The sequence below is a fragment of the Cygnus olor genome, chromosome 3 (assembly GCF_009769625.2).
Source record: "Cygnus olor isolate bCygOlo1 chromosome 3, bCygOlo1.pri.v2, whole genome shotgun sequence".
In the NCBI taxonomy this organism is placed as follows: Eukaryota; Metazoa; Chordata; class Aves; order Anseriformes; family Anatidae; genus Cygnus; species Cygnus olor.
Genome location: NC_049171.1, coordinates 12,182,545 through 12,198,578, shown reverse-complemented (window position 1 = coordinate 12,198,578; position 16,034 = coordinate 12,182,545). Strand labels below are relative to the sequence as shown.

The following is a 16,034-nucleotide window of genomic DNA, read 5'->3' as shown; positions in this document are numbered from 1 at the left end:
GCTCTCCAATAGTATGGACAGTCTTAGACCTGCATCATCAAATTTTTAATGGGTCAGTGTATAAGAGAGAGCTCCAGACAGATTGAAAAGGGAGCCCCTGGTGGAGCAGGTGGATGTGGTCTGGAGGAGGCTGCGGCCCATGGAGAGCCCCCGCAGGAGCAGGCCCCAGGCCGGAGCTGCAGCCCGTGGAGAGGAGCCCACACAGCAGCAGGGGGCCTGGGGGGAGCTGCCGCCCATGGGGGACCCGTGCTGGAGCAGTTTTGATCCTGGGGGATGGACCCCGTGGTATTTTCTCCCCCTGTTCTTTTGAGGACGAGGAGTGTGAGAGCAGCATGGTGGAGCAGCATGATTTGACACATAGCCACAGGTGTGAAATCGCTACTGTAAGTTTTACTGTTTAAAATTATTTTTTTAGAGCAGGTAAATGTCACTTACTATGTCTTTTGGACAATTTGTGGTCCACAGATAGCAATCTAGAATCCCTTGTTTCAGATCCAGCTGTTCCCAGAAACAAATGTTTATCTGATATTTTTACTATTTCATACGAGAATAATAGAAATATAAACTGAATTATAACCAGTTTCTTAAAAGTTATTACCTTATTAATTTCTCTCAATGTTGTGTACTAAATTTCTTTTTCTTATTTAGGTCCCTATGAGATCAGCATCCTGATATAATTACTGTAAGGCATATTCTGAGGTTTCATCTAATTAGACTCAACTGTGTAGTGATTTATTCTTTGCACTATTGTTCTAAATTCCACAGACCCAATAGAATTCTACAGATTCTATAGAATAATTGATTTATGGATGTGTTTCCCTATCAATTCATCTTGCTCAGCTTTCCTTGTGTCAGCTGCTACAAAGCATTAACATGTACTGAGGTTTATCATCATTCTTTCACTGCAGTTGAAGTTTTCTTTGTCTAATGGGACAAGTGCATGTTACTGAAAAGAAGTCAGAGGAAACGAAGCCTAAAACATAACCTTCCTGTTTAGTAATCTAGATGTATCTTCCTGGAATTCTCCCCTACACCTCTGTAAACATTTGTAACATTTCCCATTAAAAAAATAATTGAATTTTAAAAATATATAATCATACATATATAAACATTCCAATATATGATGAATACATGTCACTTTTTATTAATATCACATAAACTTTAAAACATTCCCATCTTTCCATTAACATTTCTACTAGTAAACGTTCATCATAAGTCCCTTTGCTATTAAATACTCACAGAATTCCTAAATAAATCACGAACAAGTACTTGATATTAATACCTAAAAAAAACATAAGGCACAAAGATTGAACTATCAACAGAGCAACTTAGCATAAAAACATTTCAACAGTTTTCAGGCAGAATGTTTTCATGAGAAGACTGGTAAGAGAACCCAGTAAGTCATTTCAGATAAGGATGAAGCTTCTGAGGTCTAGCTTTTCTTGACAGACCAATCCTGATGGGGCCCTTGCATGTTTTAAGAGGCTGTACTCTTGCAACTTCACGTGACAGAAAGTATCCTATATAAAAAAGAGAAAAAAAAAAAAAAAGTGAAAGTAAAACCAGAATTGCGTAAAGTATTCACTAGAAATATATATGTCCAAGATGTGTAAGTTAGATGAACATTAATTGCAGCCTCTTGGTCCTGTCACATCTCCATTTTATTCAGCTGTATTGTCTAACATATGCTTTTTGGTTGAAATTGAAATCCTAATAGATGGGTCATGCTCACATTCTTTTTTAATTAGAAGGATCCTCAACCTAATGTTAAAAAGAAACTTTCCTAATATACTGGCAAGTCACATATTGTCCACAGCAATTAGCATTCTGGGAGAGGAGGGATACACCAAGAGGACAAAGCTTTAATACTTACCACTAGTCTGAGCGGTTTAGAGGTGCAACTCCAAATTACCATGGGAGTTATTATCACTCCACTCATGATAATAATCATAATGACTCTTCTTGTGTCACTTTTTTTTTTTTTTTCACCAAGTAGGATAGAAGGATGTTGATTTTCTGCTCCATAGTTTATTAGGTAAGGTATATCCCATGTGGTAACCTGGAGCATGATTCAGTCATGCTTTAGAAGATATTCCGGTTTGCATACAACAGTATATTCAATGTGGAAGAATGAAAGACCACGACCTTGTAAACTAAAGATTAGGACATTAAGGCATCTGGAAGAAGTAACAATCACACAAGAAGGAAGGTGTCAAATTTCAGGATTTTTTCCAGTTTTATTTCCATGCTTCTATGAAAAGAGGAAGCAATGAGCAGTTAGCTAGTATATCAAATAGTGAGCCCATCAGAGCCTTAGGCAGGCACCAAAATTTTAAATGATGGGATGAGGAAAAAAAAAAAAAAGTCAATGATGAGGTAGTACTGCCAATATATCTTTTATAAGACTCGTAAGAGTCAGTTGGAAGAGGAACTGCACGCACTAAAAGTCAATCAAGTATTATGGGCTTATATGCAGCCAATAAAGCATGGTAGTTCTGAAACCATGCAGAATTGTAAAACCGATGATATATAAACCTTCTTGTCCCAGCCAGGTATCTCCTTTCTCAAACAGTCGCAGTTTTGGAGGCAATGGTCACTTCAGGTATAAAACAAAGAACTTACTGCTACCAGAAAGCATCAAACCTGTACTTCCTAACTTCTTTCTTCTAACTACAGGAACAATATGCTGGGTTATACCACAGAGCTTTGCCAACTGAACTTTATAAATTAAGAGGCTTAATAGCATAGCAGAAAAAAGAGTTCTCATACCCAAAATACATAAACAACTCAAATCACATAGGAAGATACTCAAACGTTCCATATTGTCTATTGACTGAGAATGATGAAGATGTGAACATGAAATTTTTTCAGCTCCTTCCACTGGAAGTTTATTAGGTGCCTGTTGATTCTGACAAGTACTGGAAATAAGGTATAGAGTGGCTTAGAAATGTGCTACTGCCCTAGAAATCCACATGACTGGAAAAGAGGTGATCCAGTCAATTACTGTTAAGGTTTGCTTCGAAACATATCTAGAGACGGGAACTTAAAAAAGACTAGGAAGTGATGTAGAGGAAGTAGTTGCTAGTGATAGCAAGGGAGAAAATGTATGTTTTTTTCTTCCTCTGGCCTTTTGACCCAAAGCAACAGGGAAAGAAGAAACAGAAGACGATCCAGTTTCAGTCATCTTCTTCTCTTTTGCAGGAGTAAGCAAGCTCCAACACCATCTGAACAAAACTTCTAAGAAAACTAAAAAAAAAAAAAATACAGCCAAATTCTTTGCAACATTTTGAATTCGGCATATGAAATAGTATCACGTGATACCTTCAGTTAAAAAAAAAAAAAAGTGGGAAAAAAAAAATCAGAGGTGACCTGTAAACATTCAAGATTTTTGGTCTCATTATTTCACAGAATGGCCTGAAAGAAGGAAACAACTTTCTGAATTCTGAGAACAGCAATGTGTGCATCAGTTTAAGATATGAAATAAAAGTGAAAATATCTGTACATAATTTGCCTTAGTGAAACCGGAGCCATCTATAGCATTGTCCTACAAAGTTTTAACATTTTATTTCAAAATAAACTAATAGTATTGTTTTACTGAATGTTTCCAAGCATTAGAAAAAATGTAAAAACAGGCTTTTTGAAATTCTAATAGAAACATTGCCTATATCTTTCTGAATTTTCTTTCACGAGCTGTCCAACACCACATCTCTTCCAAGAAAAGTATAGCAAATAATATTCTCATTTGTTTTGGCTGTATCAAAACAATTGAAGCTTGAAGATGTTTGTTCCAAATAGCTCCAAAAAAAAGCAAAGGAAACCCCACATTTTTTGATTTCTTCTCTTTACCCATGGAATAAAATGGCTTATCTGCATGACTTGCTCTGTAACCAAAGCCAAAGATAAGACAGCTTTCTAGTAACCTATAATTTAAAGGGAGAGAGAAAGAGAGAGAGAGAAAGAGAAGAGAAAGCTAAATGGGGAAGAAACAAATAATAGTATTTCAGAAATGAGTTTATTAGCACTGGCATTTGTGGTATAAATAATAGAAAAAATATTCTTACCTCCCTCTTTCTGTAAATTATAATTTTGTTCCCTCGAAAGCATGCAGGACGAAAAAGCAGGGTCCCATGTGTATGGCATTTTATAAACTGAATCAAAGTCGCCTTAAAGGAGAAGCATGATTACAACATTTAAGATTTTTAACTAAATTTAAAAACAAATAATTAATTTTGTTTCAACTATTTGTTAATTTGTGGTTCTTGAGGATGTAAGTAAAAAAAAAAAAAGTACATGTCATGGGAAATATTAATGAAGCTGCCAAGTCTCACACTCAGAGGCCTGTCAAAAGTTATCTGTACACCTCATTAACTCTTTGTATAGATACAATGATGCAGTCTTTAATCCTGTGATTACATGTGTTCTCCACTTGGATGTTCTTAATCCAGACCAAGGTAGAGGAATGATCATTTAGTGAACAATTAATCTGGTATCTTCTTAGATTTTCATTCTCTGCGACAAGGCATGCAGCTGTAACTTGCAGCACAATATACTGTTGAAACCCCACTGAACAGAATTTCCTCCTGGGCTTTTCTGTGACACTCTTCTAATTGTTTCATTCTAATTACCTTCACAAAACCCCTGCGATCTTTGCTTTATAAATTTAGAGCTGAATCCCTAGGAAATTGATTTCAGATGCCAAATCTGAAATGGCCATGTTTTTATCTGTGAATTTACCAAATTTTGTCCAAAGTTTCTCTCTTATTGATTTAATTTGCAGCTGTGAGAACTCATCACTTTTGCAACCCGGATTTCAAATGCAGAATCTTATAAGCATGTTCTTTGAAAATTGTGTGAATAATTTACCTATCACATGGGAGCTATTTGGAGCTATAAGGTACTGTATTCAACTGATTTTCTTCTTGGTTTCCAGAATCATAAGTGAGGTGTATATGCTTCCTTTATTCTGGATGGAAAAAGATCTTTCAAAATAGGTTGCTATACAAGGAACAAAGTAGGCAAGGAAGTGCTTATGGAAATGCCTTTAGAAAGATTAAATGCAGAATATGTTTAGAAACAACTTCCACTTCCTGATTTTGAGATCTTCAGTGCTTCAAAATGCCTTCACCAACACGGCATCAATGGCCCAGAATTAACTGTTAAGGACAAATAGCTTAGAGAAATGCTTTATGAGAAATAAGCAAGGATCACCCATGACAAGTAGCACCTATGGCTCATGAAAATGCTCAAATATATATTTATTAATTTTACCTCAGTTAGTGTTAAACTGCCTATCTTCCCAAAGTATTTTATTGTTCAGTAAATTGAACATATTAGTATCAATGGCAGACGCCACATGTGTAAATGTTGCAAGACTGGCTTTTATGTGTTGCTAGGTCTAGAACAAAACCAAGAGATTTAGTAAATGACTGCCCCCACTGATCACCTAACTCCAAACAATATTTTTCCGAATATTTCTCTCCTCTGTTTTGTGACCATTCTACTCTTCCATTTTCTCAGAGAAAACAGGCTTCTGAATATTATGTAAAATTAATTTTGAAAAGGTGAAGTTGATTTCCATAACAGTAAAAAATATTTCAGTAGAACACATTGGTTGTAAGGGAACAGTCATCTCCTTTATGAATATTGTTTTTATCTATCATGTACTAATTGAGCCTGTTCTCTCTATAAATGCGCATCTTACGAAGTCCGTGACATTTTGGGGGATTTTAAGGGTTATTATGATGAAGTTTAAGACAAAAGAGGTAATCTGTAATGGAATATGCATTAAGTAAAGTTTGAGATTGGCTGGCTGAATTCCAAACTACAACTGCTACTACACGATGTGCAGCAGCAGTACCAGTGTGGCTGTTTTGCATTCGGCTCTTCATAGAGAAGGACCTTTAGTTCCACAAATTGTACAATTCAATGAAAACTCAGCTGTTGTTACAGATTTTTTTTTTTCAGCTAAGAAATGTACCTTTAAAGAAATATAAATATTTGCCTGAAAAATTATATTTGTTTATTGACAGCTAGTAATTCCAAGTGCTTACCTTCTGCAATAGGTGAATGTATCAATTCTTCACTTAGCAGTCTTGAAATGCAATACTGCTTAGGTGCTTCTTGGTCTTCATTTTCATGTGATATTTTTTCATTAAATGAACTTTCATCACTGTCAGTTATGTTTTGCCCTTCTATAGTACCACAGACTGGAGAAGAAACACATGTTTTCTTTTCATAAACACTTTCCACATTTTCAGCTATCCCCTCAGAATTATTTAACGCACGATAAATGTTATGTGAGTTTGTTTCCACACTAGATAAATTGTTTTCGTTTCCCTTGCTAATTTCATGAAACATACGTAGCTCTTCTAGCACTAAATCAAATTTCCTCTTCAGTTCAAATTCATATGTGATTTTATTTTCCAAAGGTAAATACTCATCTTTTATGTTTTCAAGACATCCATTGTTCGTTACAGATAAATGCATTTTTAATTTCTCTTCTGCAGCAATGAATGTTTTGGATTCATCTTCTGAATATGACATAATCAAGTCATTCATTACACTCTCACATTGACTTTCATTAGTTACATGCATTTGTTCATCACTTATCTCTTCCTGTTTTACATATTCAAGATGTTGTTTCCAAGTTGCTGTCTCTAAACTGACAGCCTTATTTGTCTGAGTATATCCTTGTAAAGAAAAATACACTGTTTCTTTAGCCTGTAATTGGAAGTATATATCTGTTACAGTAGGACTTCCTGTGGATAGATCGTGCATAGTGGCATGAATTTTTTCATATTGGTTTTGTTTGTCTGCACTTAAGCAACTCCTGCAGCGTCCATCATCACTTACTACTCCATCTTTACTGATAAAAGTGCTGCTATGCAGTGGTGAAGTGATAGACTGATAACCACTTATGGAACTAACAAATATATTTCCAGAACTTAAATAAGCATTTGGAAAGTCTACAATTTTTTTTTCATTGGCTACATGTAAGCTGCATGCATCTATTTCTTTGCAATATTCAGGTTTGTTTGTTTGACTGTCCTGTAACAAGAGAGAACAACATTTTTCCATAGTTGTTTTTGACTGCTCAGGTAAAGCTAAAACATCTTTTGATTTATCAGACAAATTATCAATGTTTTCTGAACTACTGATAGTGTTTTCCTCAGTAGTCATTTTTTTGACAGAATTATATTGATTTACAAGCAGGAGCTGGTCAAAGTCTTCAGAATCATTATTAAGGGGAATTTTTTTGTATGTGTCAAAAATTGAAAGAGTTTCTTTAGAAATGAAATTATGCAAACTTATTTGTAACTTTTTGGATTTAAAATATTCCTGGTTATCAGCTTTTACATAACTAAAAGTACCCAAGTATTTCTTCCTCTTATATATAACTTCATTTGTAGACTTTATACAATTTCTAAATCCAGTTGTTTCATGTTTTTTATTATCATTTAAAACACAAGGTAAAGCTATAAGTCTTTCTCTATGAAAGCAGCTGTTGAACATTTTCTTCAATATGTTCTTTGCCTGTTTTATTGTAGTTACTAATATTACCTGATTTGAACATTTATAATTTACCTTTTCAAATTTAAGTTGTGAATAAGCAGGAAGGTAAGTCAAAAATCTAAGATTTGCTCTTATCAGATACTGTATTTTTGTGACTTTGGAGCAAAATATCTCCTCTAGTGAAGAACAATCACAATTGCCCTGCAGCAAAATAAGGCATTTAGAAATTAAAATTTGCTTTTTCATATCCTTTTTGTGACTTACAGACTTCAAATAGGTGCTGAGAAATCTTTCGCTCCCTCTGGACAAGAGGTGGTCCTTTCTGATACATCTTCCTCTAGGTAATCCCCTTTTTTGGTTATGAAAGATGGTCCCTCTGTTTAGGAAAGTGGACTTTTCATCACCTGAAGTTCTAGAAAAATGTCTTCTCTGGCATTCATTATGCAATTCAAAACTAATGGTATTCACAAATTTAGATTTTACAATGCCTGGATAAGTTTCATATTTTTTATAAAAGTCTGCGTTTTGCCTCAGATTACTATCTGTGCATGAACTTAACTGCACTTGCTTTCTGCCACATGAAGGATGTTTCTCCACTCGCATGAACTTCCCTTCAGTTGGTAATAAAGCTTTCTTCTTATTGAAAAAGGAAGCAAGAATTGTCTTTTGTAGTTTCAGCTTCAGATGCTTTGAAACAATTGCCAGCAAATAAATGCATGTTTTATTGTTGTGGCTCCTACTGATATTGCTCTTTACTAACTCTTGAGTATAACACTGGTCGTTTAATGTTTTACAGAAATGAAAGCAATGTAGAATACTATCAGCCTGACACTTGGGCATATCTTTATGTAAAGATTCAGTCCATGTCCTGAATGCTCCAAATAACAAGTTTTGAAATGAAAGCCTTAATTTAAACCATTTCTTTCCCCTCACTATATTGAAACTCACTTTTTTATCTGGAAAATTCTGCACAACGATGGGAGTACAATTACTTTCAAATACAATGTTTTTAGTTAAATATCTTTTGAAATCAAGTGTATCTTCCGTAGATAGTTTTAATGCTGTTTCATACAACCTAATATCAGCATTGGAATTACGCAGACCATAGTGAATGTCTAACTTATTTTTCTCTAATGCTTCTGTTGCTGCTAGAATGCTTTTCTGTATATTAAATGTTATCCTGTTATGACTGTTCTTCCTCCCCAATCCCTTCAAAATATCCATACTGCTGCTAACTTTCTCGTTCTGAACTTTTTTAGCACTAATGTAAATGTGGATCCTTGACTTCTGGTCATCTTCACCATCTGATTTCTCCAGCATCTTATCTTTAAAATCACTTTCAGCAAATATTAGATTACATTCAATATCTGTGTTGATATGTCTGAAATAAGTTGCAGACACTTTGTCTTCTTCTGCCCAAGCACTGTACTCTTGTTTGCTAACCGACTGGTAATTCTTTTCTTTACATTCAGAACCACCAGACGATGCTTTTACAATGTTTTTATCATTTTGCAGATTTTGGTTCCCTATCTCAGATATTTTTTGCACACCACATATTTGTGTAGATAGCAACAAAGATGGTTGGTCTTTAGGAGTCTTCCCATCCATCTCCTTCAATTTAGTTGATGGCATTTTATTCTTTATTTTATTTGAAATACTAGGAAAATGGAATGTGTTTTCTTTCATTAAAAAATTGGGAATTTCCAGTGGCTCTATACTTTTAAAAGGTTTTGATGTTGGAATTATATAAGAATTGTATTTTTCTTTATTATCTCTTTCTGTAGTAGTTTGATGACCATTATTGTAATAATCTTTGTTTTCTGTACTGCATACTTTTTCCAAAAAAATATTTTTCTCGTGTTCTATCTGTGAAAGCATAGAACTGGTACCACATAAAAATGGAACTTGCAGAAGTTGATATTGTCTCCACCTTTTATCAGAGACAGACCTATGACTTAACATTTCCATCTGAAATAAATCTCTGTTTAAAGGTGTAACTGAACAATTTTGTTTAAGTTCGTTATCATCTTTTAATTTATTTTGTTCTATATTGTTGTCCTGAAGCACTTGGATGGGATTTAGTACCTGTAGATTTTTGCATGTGTTAGTAGCACTCCACACATTGCAAAACTCTGTTTCAAGAGGCTGCCCATACACATTCAAAGAAATGCCATCTTGTACAATATTTTCACCTTCATTTTCAGGACTCTGTCTTTTGGTGGACAGTTTATTTTCTAATACTCTACATGGTAATCTTGTACTATTACAAGTTTGAAAATGGGAAAATTCTCTCACACAAGTTTTTCTTGCTCTATCACAACTTTCCTTTTCCATTGCCCAGCTGTTTTGTCTTTCTGATAAATATACAGGCTCATTTGGTGGTGTCTGATACCTGTTAACACAGCAGATGCTTTGTTCTAACTTTTGCTGCTCCTCTTCCTCTATGTTTTTTTGATTACTTTCTGTTTTATCACGCTTTGGATGTAAGTAGTATTCGGTTTCATTTTGTGATACAGATAAAAATGTTTGCGTACATGTGTTTTCCATGCTCAGAAAAATGAGCTGTGTACTTGTGGAGACAGTCCTGAAAATTAAAGAAATATTGGAGTGTTAGGCATAAATGATCTTTTAATGATTTCCAAAATGGACAGAATATAAATTAGCAATTCTATTATACATACATGTTACCATGCTGATATTTGTTTGGTATGCATAACAGAAATAAAGACAGGATCACTGAAAATCATTTAAAAACAAGACCTAAAATTTAACATAGAGATTATTTACAAAAGCTGCAGATGCATACAAAATTAAAATGGGTGGTGATAATTTCACTGTGTCAACAAGTTAAAGAATATTTTTCATGTATTTGTCACACTGCAATTTTACCCAAAATGAGTACTGAGAACAAATTTAAAGAAAATAATGCTCACTGACGAATTCTTCAGAATCTGGGGAGTGGGTCCCTTAAAGTTGTTAAAAGCTGACAGGAATAGCTAGCCTTGTCTTCACTGTGGGATAATTTGTAATGTGGAGCTGTAACTATGTTTATCAAAAATCCTCAGGTATGATAAAACACTGTATCTGTCTTCATGTACAAAGAAACAGTGTTGTAGAGGATACATATCTAGACCACCACATATACTAGCCTACATGGTGTTTAGCTTCATGCCTCTTCAAAGTAAAAGCACACAGCAGGTACATTTACAAACTGGTATTCTAGGTACTGTGTGGAACATAATTTGAACAAAGTGACATTTCATGTACTGTTAGAGGGAATTTATTATTTCTTGAAATGCAAATAATTATATAATAAACTATAGGTTTAAAAACATGTAAGATAAATGCATATGCTTATATATTAGATACAAAATTTGTATGTTAAATGTATTATATATATATTAATTACAATTAAGTTCTGCAAATGTCAGTAACTTTTTTAGGGTGGTTATGTAGGTAAGCAGCAAACACATGTAACAGAGTGGTTCTGTTACCTCTGAGCAACCCAGTCACCAGTGCAGACCTGACCTCCGAGAGCCAATGGAAAGGAGCTCAAAATGTTTCATGAAGTATATAATTAAGAAAACTTTATTTATTTATTTTTTCTTAACCAAGAGTGCATGACTGAAAAGATCAAGCAGCGTTCCTAATTAGTCAGGTTTACGTCTTTAATGGCACACATAGAATAAACAAATAGATAGATAAATATATAGATAAACAAACAAACAAACAAATAAATAAAGTGAGGATATTCCTGTGAAATGCAGAGGAAACAAATGCCCAGGCAACTTGTGGCTTTCCAGCCCGAGGCTCTCTCCCTGCCTGAGGAGGGTTTCCCTTGTTGCAGATGATGGGTCCCTTCGTCCTGCCCCCTCCGTCCCTGCCTCTCCCTCCTGCTTTTGTTTACCCTCTGACAAACCTTTTTATTTATTTATTTTTCAGTCATTCACGGCGAGCGCCTCCCGCAGCGGGCTCGCTCCAGTCCCGGAGCCCCAGCCCCGCGGCGTTCCCGCCCCGCGCACCCCTCAGCGCCCACAGGAACACACCGCGGCGGCGCCCCTCGGCCGCCCTCTTCCTCCCCGGGCTCTGAGCGCCCCGCACCGGGTCTGCTCTCGGAGCACGGGGCACTTCGAGCTGGGAACCTCGCCAAGCGACCCCGGGACAACACCGCCGACCCTCTCTGCCTGCGGCGACCCCGCCGCGGCTCCTTCCCCACCCGCCCGCTCCCGTCGCCTCAGGGCAGGCAGAGCCTCTGGAGGCGGGAAGAATCCCTCCGCCCCACCCAATCGCTTCACATCAGTTCTCCTCGGAGTCCGAGTCTCCCTGCGCCAGGAGGAAAAAGTCCGATGGCAGCCGTAGGTGCCCAGTCGCTGTGAGGAGGGATGGCCACAAGTACAAGTTTTGGTACCTGAGCAAGGCGATGATGCTGACCGAACAGCACGCAGGCAGTTATTTCTACAAACTTTCTTCTATCTTGCGTAATTCCAAAAGCAGGAGGCTCTGTGTACGCAAATCCTCACATCCAAAGTTTTTTTTCCACAATTCTTCTCTTGATACATGGGCAGCAGAAAAGACATTGTTTCCTTTATCTCTTTTCCCACAGTAGCAAGCATTGCTTAAGGCAACAAACTTATTCCAAAACTACCAAATATTCATACAGCTTTCTACTTCTGAAATAGGTGTCTTCTATTCCCCTGCTGAAATTCCTTTCAGAATGGTTATTTTTTAAAGTGCATACTAAACCAGCTGGTTGCTTTAACACCATTAAGGACCGACAGTAAAAATACTAATATCTTCAGGAACTTTTGCCACAAATATATTTTTGTTAAGGTGTATTTCCATGCCACAGTGATTAGGTCTCCTGAAGCCCAACACATCCATTGCACCTGGCAGTACACATTGCACTTACGAACTATATGGAACTGAGACTTCAAATAGCTTTCTTTTCAGTATTCCTGCTTTTGTAAATAAATCTGGGTAATATCTGCTTTCTAATACTCAAGAAATAATATTAATTGAATCAATCTTTAGTTAACAAGATATGGTTCCTGTCTGTGTTTAAGCAACAAATAATCTCATTGAAATCAATTAGATTACACTCATATTTTAAAGTATTTACAACACCATATGGAACAAAGACCATGATATGAACTAGAAATAAGATTTTAAGGCAGGCAAGAGAGCAGCAGGGTCACCACAACACTTGTGTGTGTTATTCCCTTGCATTAGAGAAGCATCAAGGTGGCATTCCTGGAAGACAAATTATTGTATTTTTCTGAAGCAGAAATGTTATCGTGTTCACAGTGCTTTCTCACATCTTCTGAGTGGAATAGCTCCTCGCTTGTCTGCCAGTGTGAAGTCCCTCACCACGCTTGGTGGGTTGCAGGTAGACAGGAGTCAGTTTAAAATTGTTCGTTGTCTCTGAACAGTGAAAATAACAAGGATTACATGAAAAATAAAGAAGACTGTTTTTTCTTGCATCTACACCATGATAAATCAAGATTGATTATTAAAGTCCATTCAGTTGTTTCACACCTGTGGCTTATTTTGTTGTATACACCTTAGATAGCTAGCATAAGCTGACAGACTTCCACTGAAGCATATTTTGCACACTTCAATTTTCAAATCATACCCAAAAATATCCATACTACTTGATTACTGATATTACAAACTGGATACAGCATATTTCTACAGATGGAGCAGGAAAAAGACATAATGATTTTCCTCACTATCAAGTTCAGTAATATTTTAATGGGATGTAAACACCACATTTTAGTTCTAGAATTTTTATAATTTCAAAAATTTTACTTTCTGTCAAATGATTATATCTCCATATGTCTCTCATATAACCTTTATTATACTATGTTTGCAAGTTGACTAATTGAGTTCAACAAAGAAGTTTCTGATGCAGTGACCAACTTCAGAAACACTCCTGTACTTCAAACTAGTGTTTAAAACGTTGGCTTTGTAGCACACTCACTCTCTCTCAAAATAGGAAAGCAAAACATGGCAAACTATTATAAAATAAAGGTCAGGAACAAATAAAGGTCAGAAATAAATACTATGAGATTAAGTCAAATATAAACAGTCAGTACCAAAAATAATAATACTAGTCTATGTGAGCTGTAAGACACTACAATTTGACAATTGAATTGCCAAGTGAAACAGCATAATGTTGCTTAACTCCTTTTTCTCAGTCTGCCTGTGCTAGCTTAATGACTGCAGCCTTGCCCTTGTACTTTATTGTAAGTAAACTGCATTTTAAGAATGAACTTCAAGTCTGTTGTAATCTTTTGTGTTTCTATCACGAACTGTAATGAAAAAAATTCCACTCTGAAAGTAGTTCACCTTGTAACACTGGTTCATTAAGGGTAATAATTAAGATTCCAAAAGTAATGTTATTCTTTAGTAGGAAATTATTTTATTATCATACTCCACCTTTTTCATCATTAAAAAGTTGCATTTGACATTCATGAACATGAAAATTAGCATTCTTAGAACTAGTATTTTACAAATTAACTTTTTTCAATATTTTACTGTCACAAATGTAACACAAGCACCTCATCATTAAAAGTATCCAAGAAAAGAGTTGTTGCATGAAAATACTTCACATACTTTCTATCATAACTTCTGCTGTACACCTCCAACTCACATATTTCTATATATCCATGTCATTTTGAAATAGTTTAAATAAAGACTTCCACCATTCCCTGTGTTCCTGATTAATCCATATTCTCTCCAATAGTTAATACTTAGCTGTTAAGCTTTTTTTCCTAAATGTGCCTTGGTAGAATAAAGATAGAACTTCAGCTATACCCAGTGGACTTGCAATCATAAGGAATACCACGTGTTTCATCATATACCTTAAATCCATATTCTCAGCAGTGTTCATACTCACAAACAAACAAACAAAACCCATCATATAGGAGGTTACACAATGTTTCTATCAGCTTCCACGTGTATGCAACAGTTCTTTGAAAAGAGAGTGAATCATCGTCTGCTTGTCCCTCAGAGCTGGACCTGGAACAAAACTGTCCCCAAAATCACAAGTTTCCATGAACTTATTTAGTAAATATTTACTAACTGTTTGGTACCATTTCTTGAGACATTATTATTTTTATATTGCATTAGTACTCAAATTTGATTTTCCTCTTTGTTTCTACTGTTCTAAATGGTGACAACTCTTTTGTGACCAACACAATGTAGCCATCTTAAAAAAAATGAAGCTGCTCCAAAAGGAATTTTTTTCCCTTCCAGCCTCATAAAGAAATAAATTAAAAGAAAAATACTGTTTTAAAGCAAGGGGGTTACTCTTCAACCCTTTGAAAAGAGTTACACACATTGTCTTCCCCCTGCACTGGTCTAGCAAAGCTCCACAGCAATGACTTGAATTCTTTGAAGATGGTTTGGTGCTCTGCTTTCCACTGATAATAGACTCATCTGTTGTTTTCAAATGGAACTTTGTTACATCTTGGGGAATATGAGAAGGACATGCTAAGATGCATTTAAGAGCTTAAGGCATCCCTATGTAACTGTAGGGTGAATCATCCCCCTGTGCGACCTGTTTCTTTTGTCCACTGCAATGAAGTCACTGCTTGACTGCCTCATATCCTACACATTTGACAGCTATCACTTTGAATAAAAACTGTTGTTCATTGGACTTGATATATTGGACACATTCCTATCACCTGATGCACTGTTTGATCATACCGCTCTGCTGCTGTAATCATATCATTCTCTATTATATTAACTCCCTCTACATTCCCAAAGACATTCTCATTTTCCAGCTGAAGTACCTTGTTTGCAGCTTGATTCCGAAACAGAAGCAGCTAAAAAAGATATTTTGTATACAGAGCACTAGACACAGAGATACAAAGGATCTTCATCCAATTTTACCCGCCACTATCCATCTTATTCAAAAAGGGAAACAAAGAAAATAGTTATGCCTGCCAGACAGTTCAAAACTCTTTGTTATAAGTCTGCAATGTTGCTGAATTCAGGTCATACACATCCAAAGGCACTCAGAATGCTGAACCCTTCCTTTCACGCTAGCAAGGCAATTAACTCAGCCCATATGATCCCTAAGCCTGCCTGACTTTTGTTCAAGATACAGTACACAACGTATGGTCGTCTTCACAGAACCGTAGAAAAAATTAGGTTGGAAGGGGCTTCTGGAAATCATCTGGATCAATCTGCTCAGAGCGGAGCCAAGCTTCAAGTTGCATCTAACTTCAATCTTTGATCAAGCTGCTCAGGGCTTTTCCAGTCAAGCTCTGAAAACCTCTAAGGATGGAGATTCCCCAGTGCCTCTCAGCTGCTTGATTCAAAAAGCTAGTCATAGCACATTTTTTTTTCCTTTTAAGTAAACCATCTTCCTTTTTTCATTGTTGCTGTCTTTTCAGTCTTTATGCTTATCATGTACAGACTAACTAAATTACATGTGATGCATGAGTAACACACAGTGATTCATTTAGTCTTATAGTAGTATCTATTTCTGATAAAAGGGTAGCTAAGAATAACAT

General features: G+C 35.9%; 1 protein-coding gene across 2 annotated transcripts; it reads right to left on the bottom strand.

The window, feature by feature from the left end:
* Positions 1-1,138: 1,138 nt before the first annotated feature.
* Positions 1,139-11,740, bottom strand: RAD51AP2 (RAD51 associated protein 2). 2 transcript variants are annotated; one of them, XM_040553351.1, is made up of 4 exons: positions 11,007-11,740; positions 6,051-10,096; positions 4,062-4,163; positions 1,139-1,520 (listed from the first exon to the last, which is right to left on the bottom strand). In XM_040553351.1, the coding sequence occupies exons 2-4, from the start codon at positions 10,057-10,059 to the stop codon at positions 1,402-1,404; spliced, it is 4,230 nt and encodes a 1,409-aa protein (XP_040409285.1). In that variant the 5' UTR covers positions 10,060-10,096; positions 11,007-11,740; the 3' UTR covers positions 1,139-1,401. The 2 variants fall into 2 exon arrangements, with proteins under 2 accessions (XP_040409285.1, XP_040409286.1); XM_040553352.1 differs by having other exon boundaries at positions 11,432-11,740.
* Between the last annotated feature and the right edge of the window lie 4,294 nt (positions 11,741-16,034).

Bases quoted from the DNA above. Each gene is read 5' to 3' on its own strand.
- RAD51AP2 (XM_040553351.1), bottom strand. From the start codon at position 10,059: ATGGAAAACACATGTACGCAAACATTTTTATCTGTATCACAAAATGAA. The intron at 4,164-6,050 runs GTAAGCACTTGG...TTCTCCTTTAAG, and splicing joins ACATTCACCTATTGCAGAAG to GCGACTTTGATTCAGTTTAT. The intron at 1,521-4,061 runs GTAAGAATATTT...TTTTTTATATAG, and splicing joins TAATTTACAGAAAGAGGGAG to GATACTTTCTGTCACGTGAA.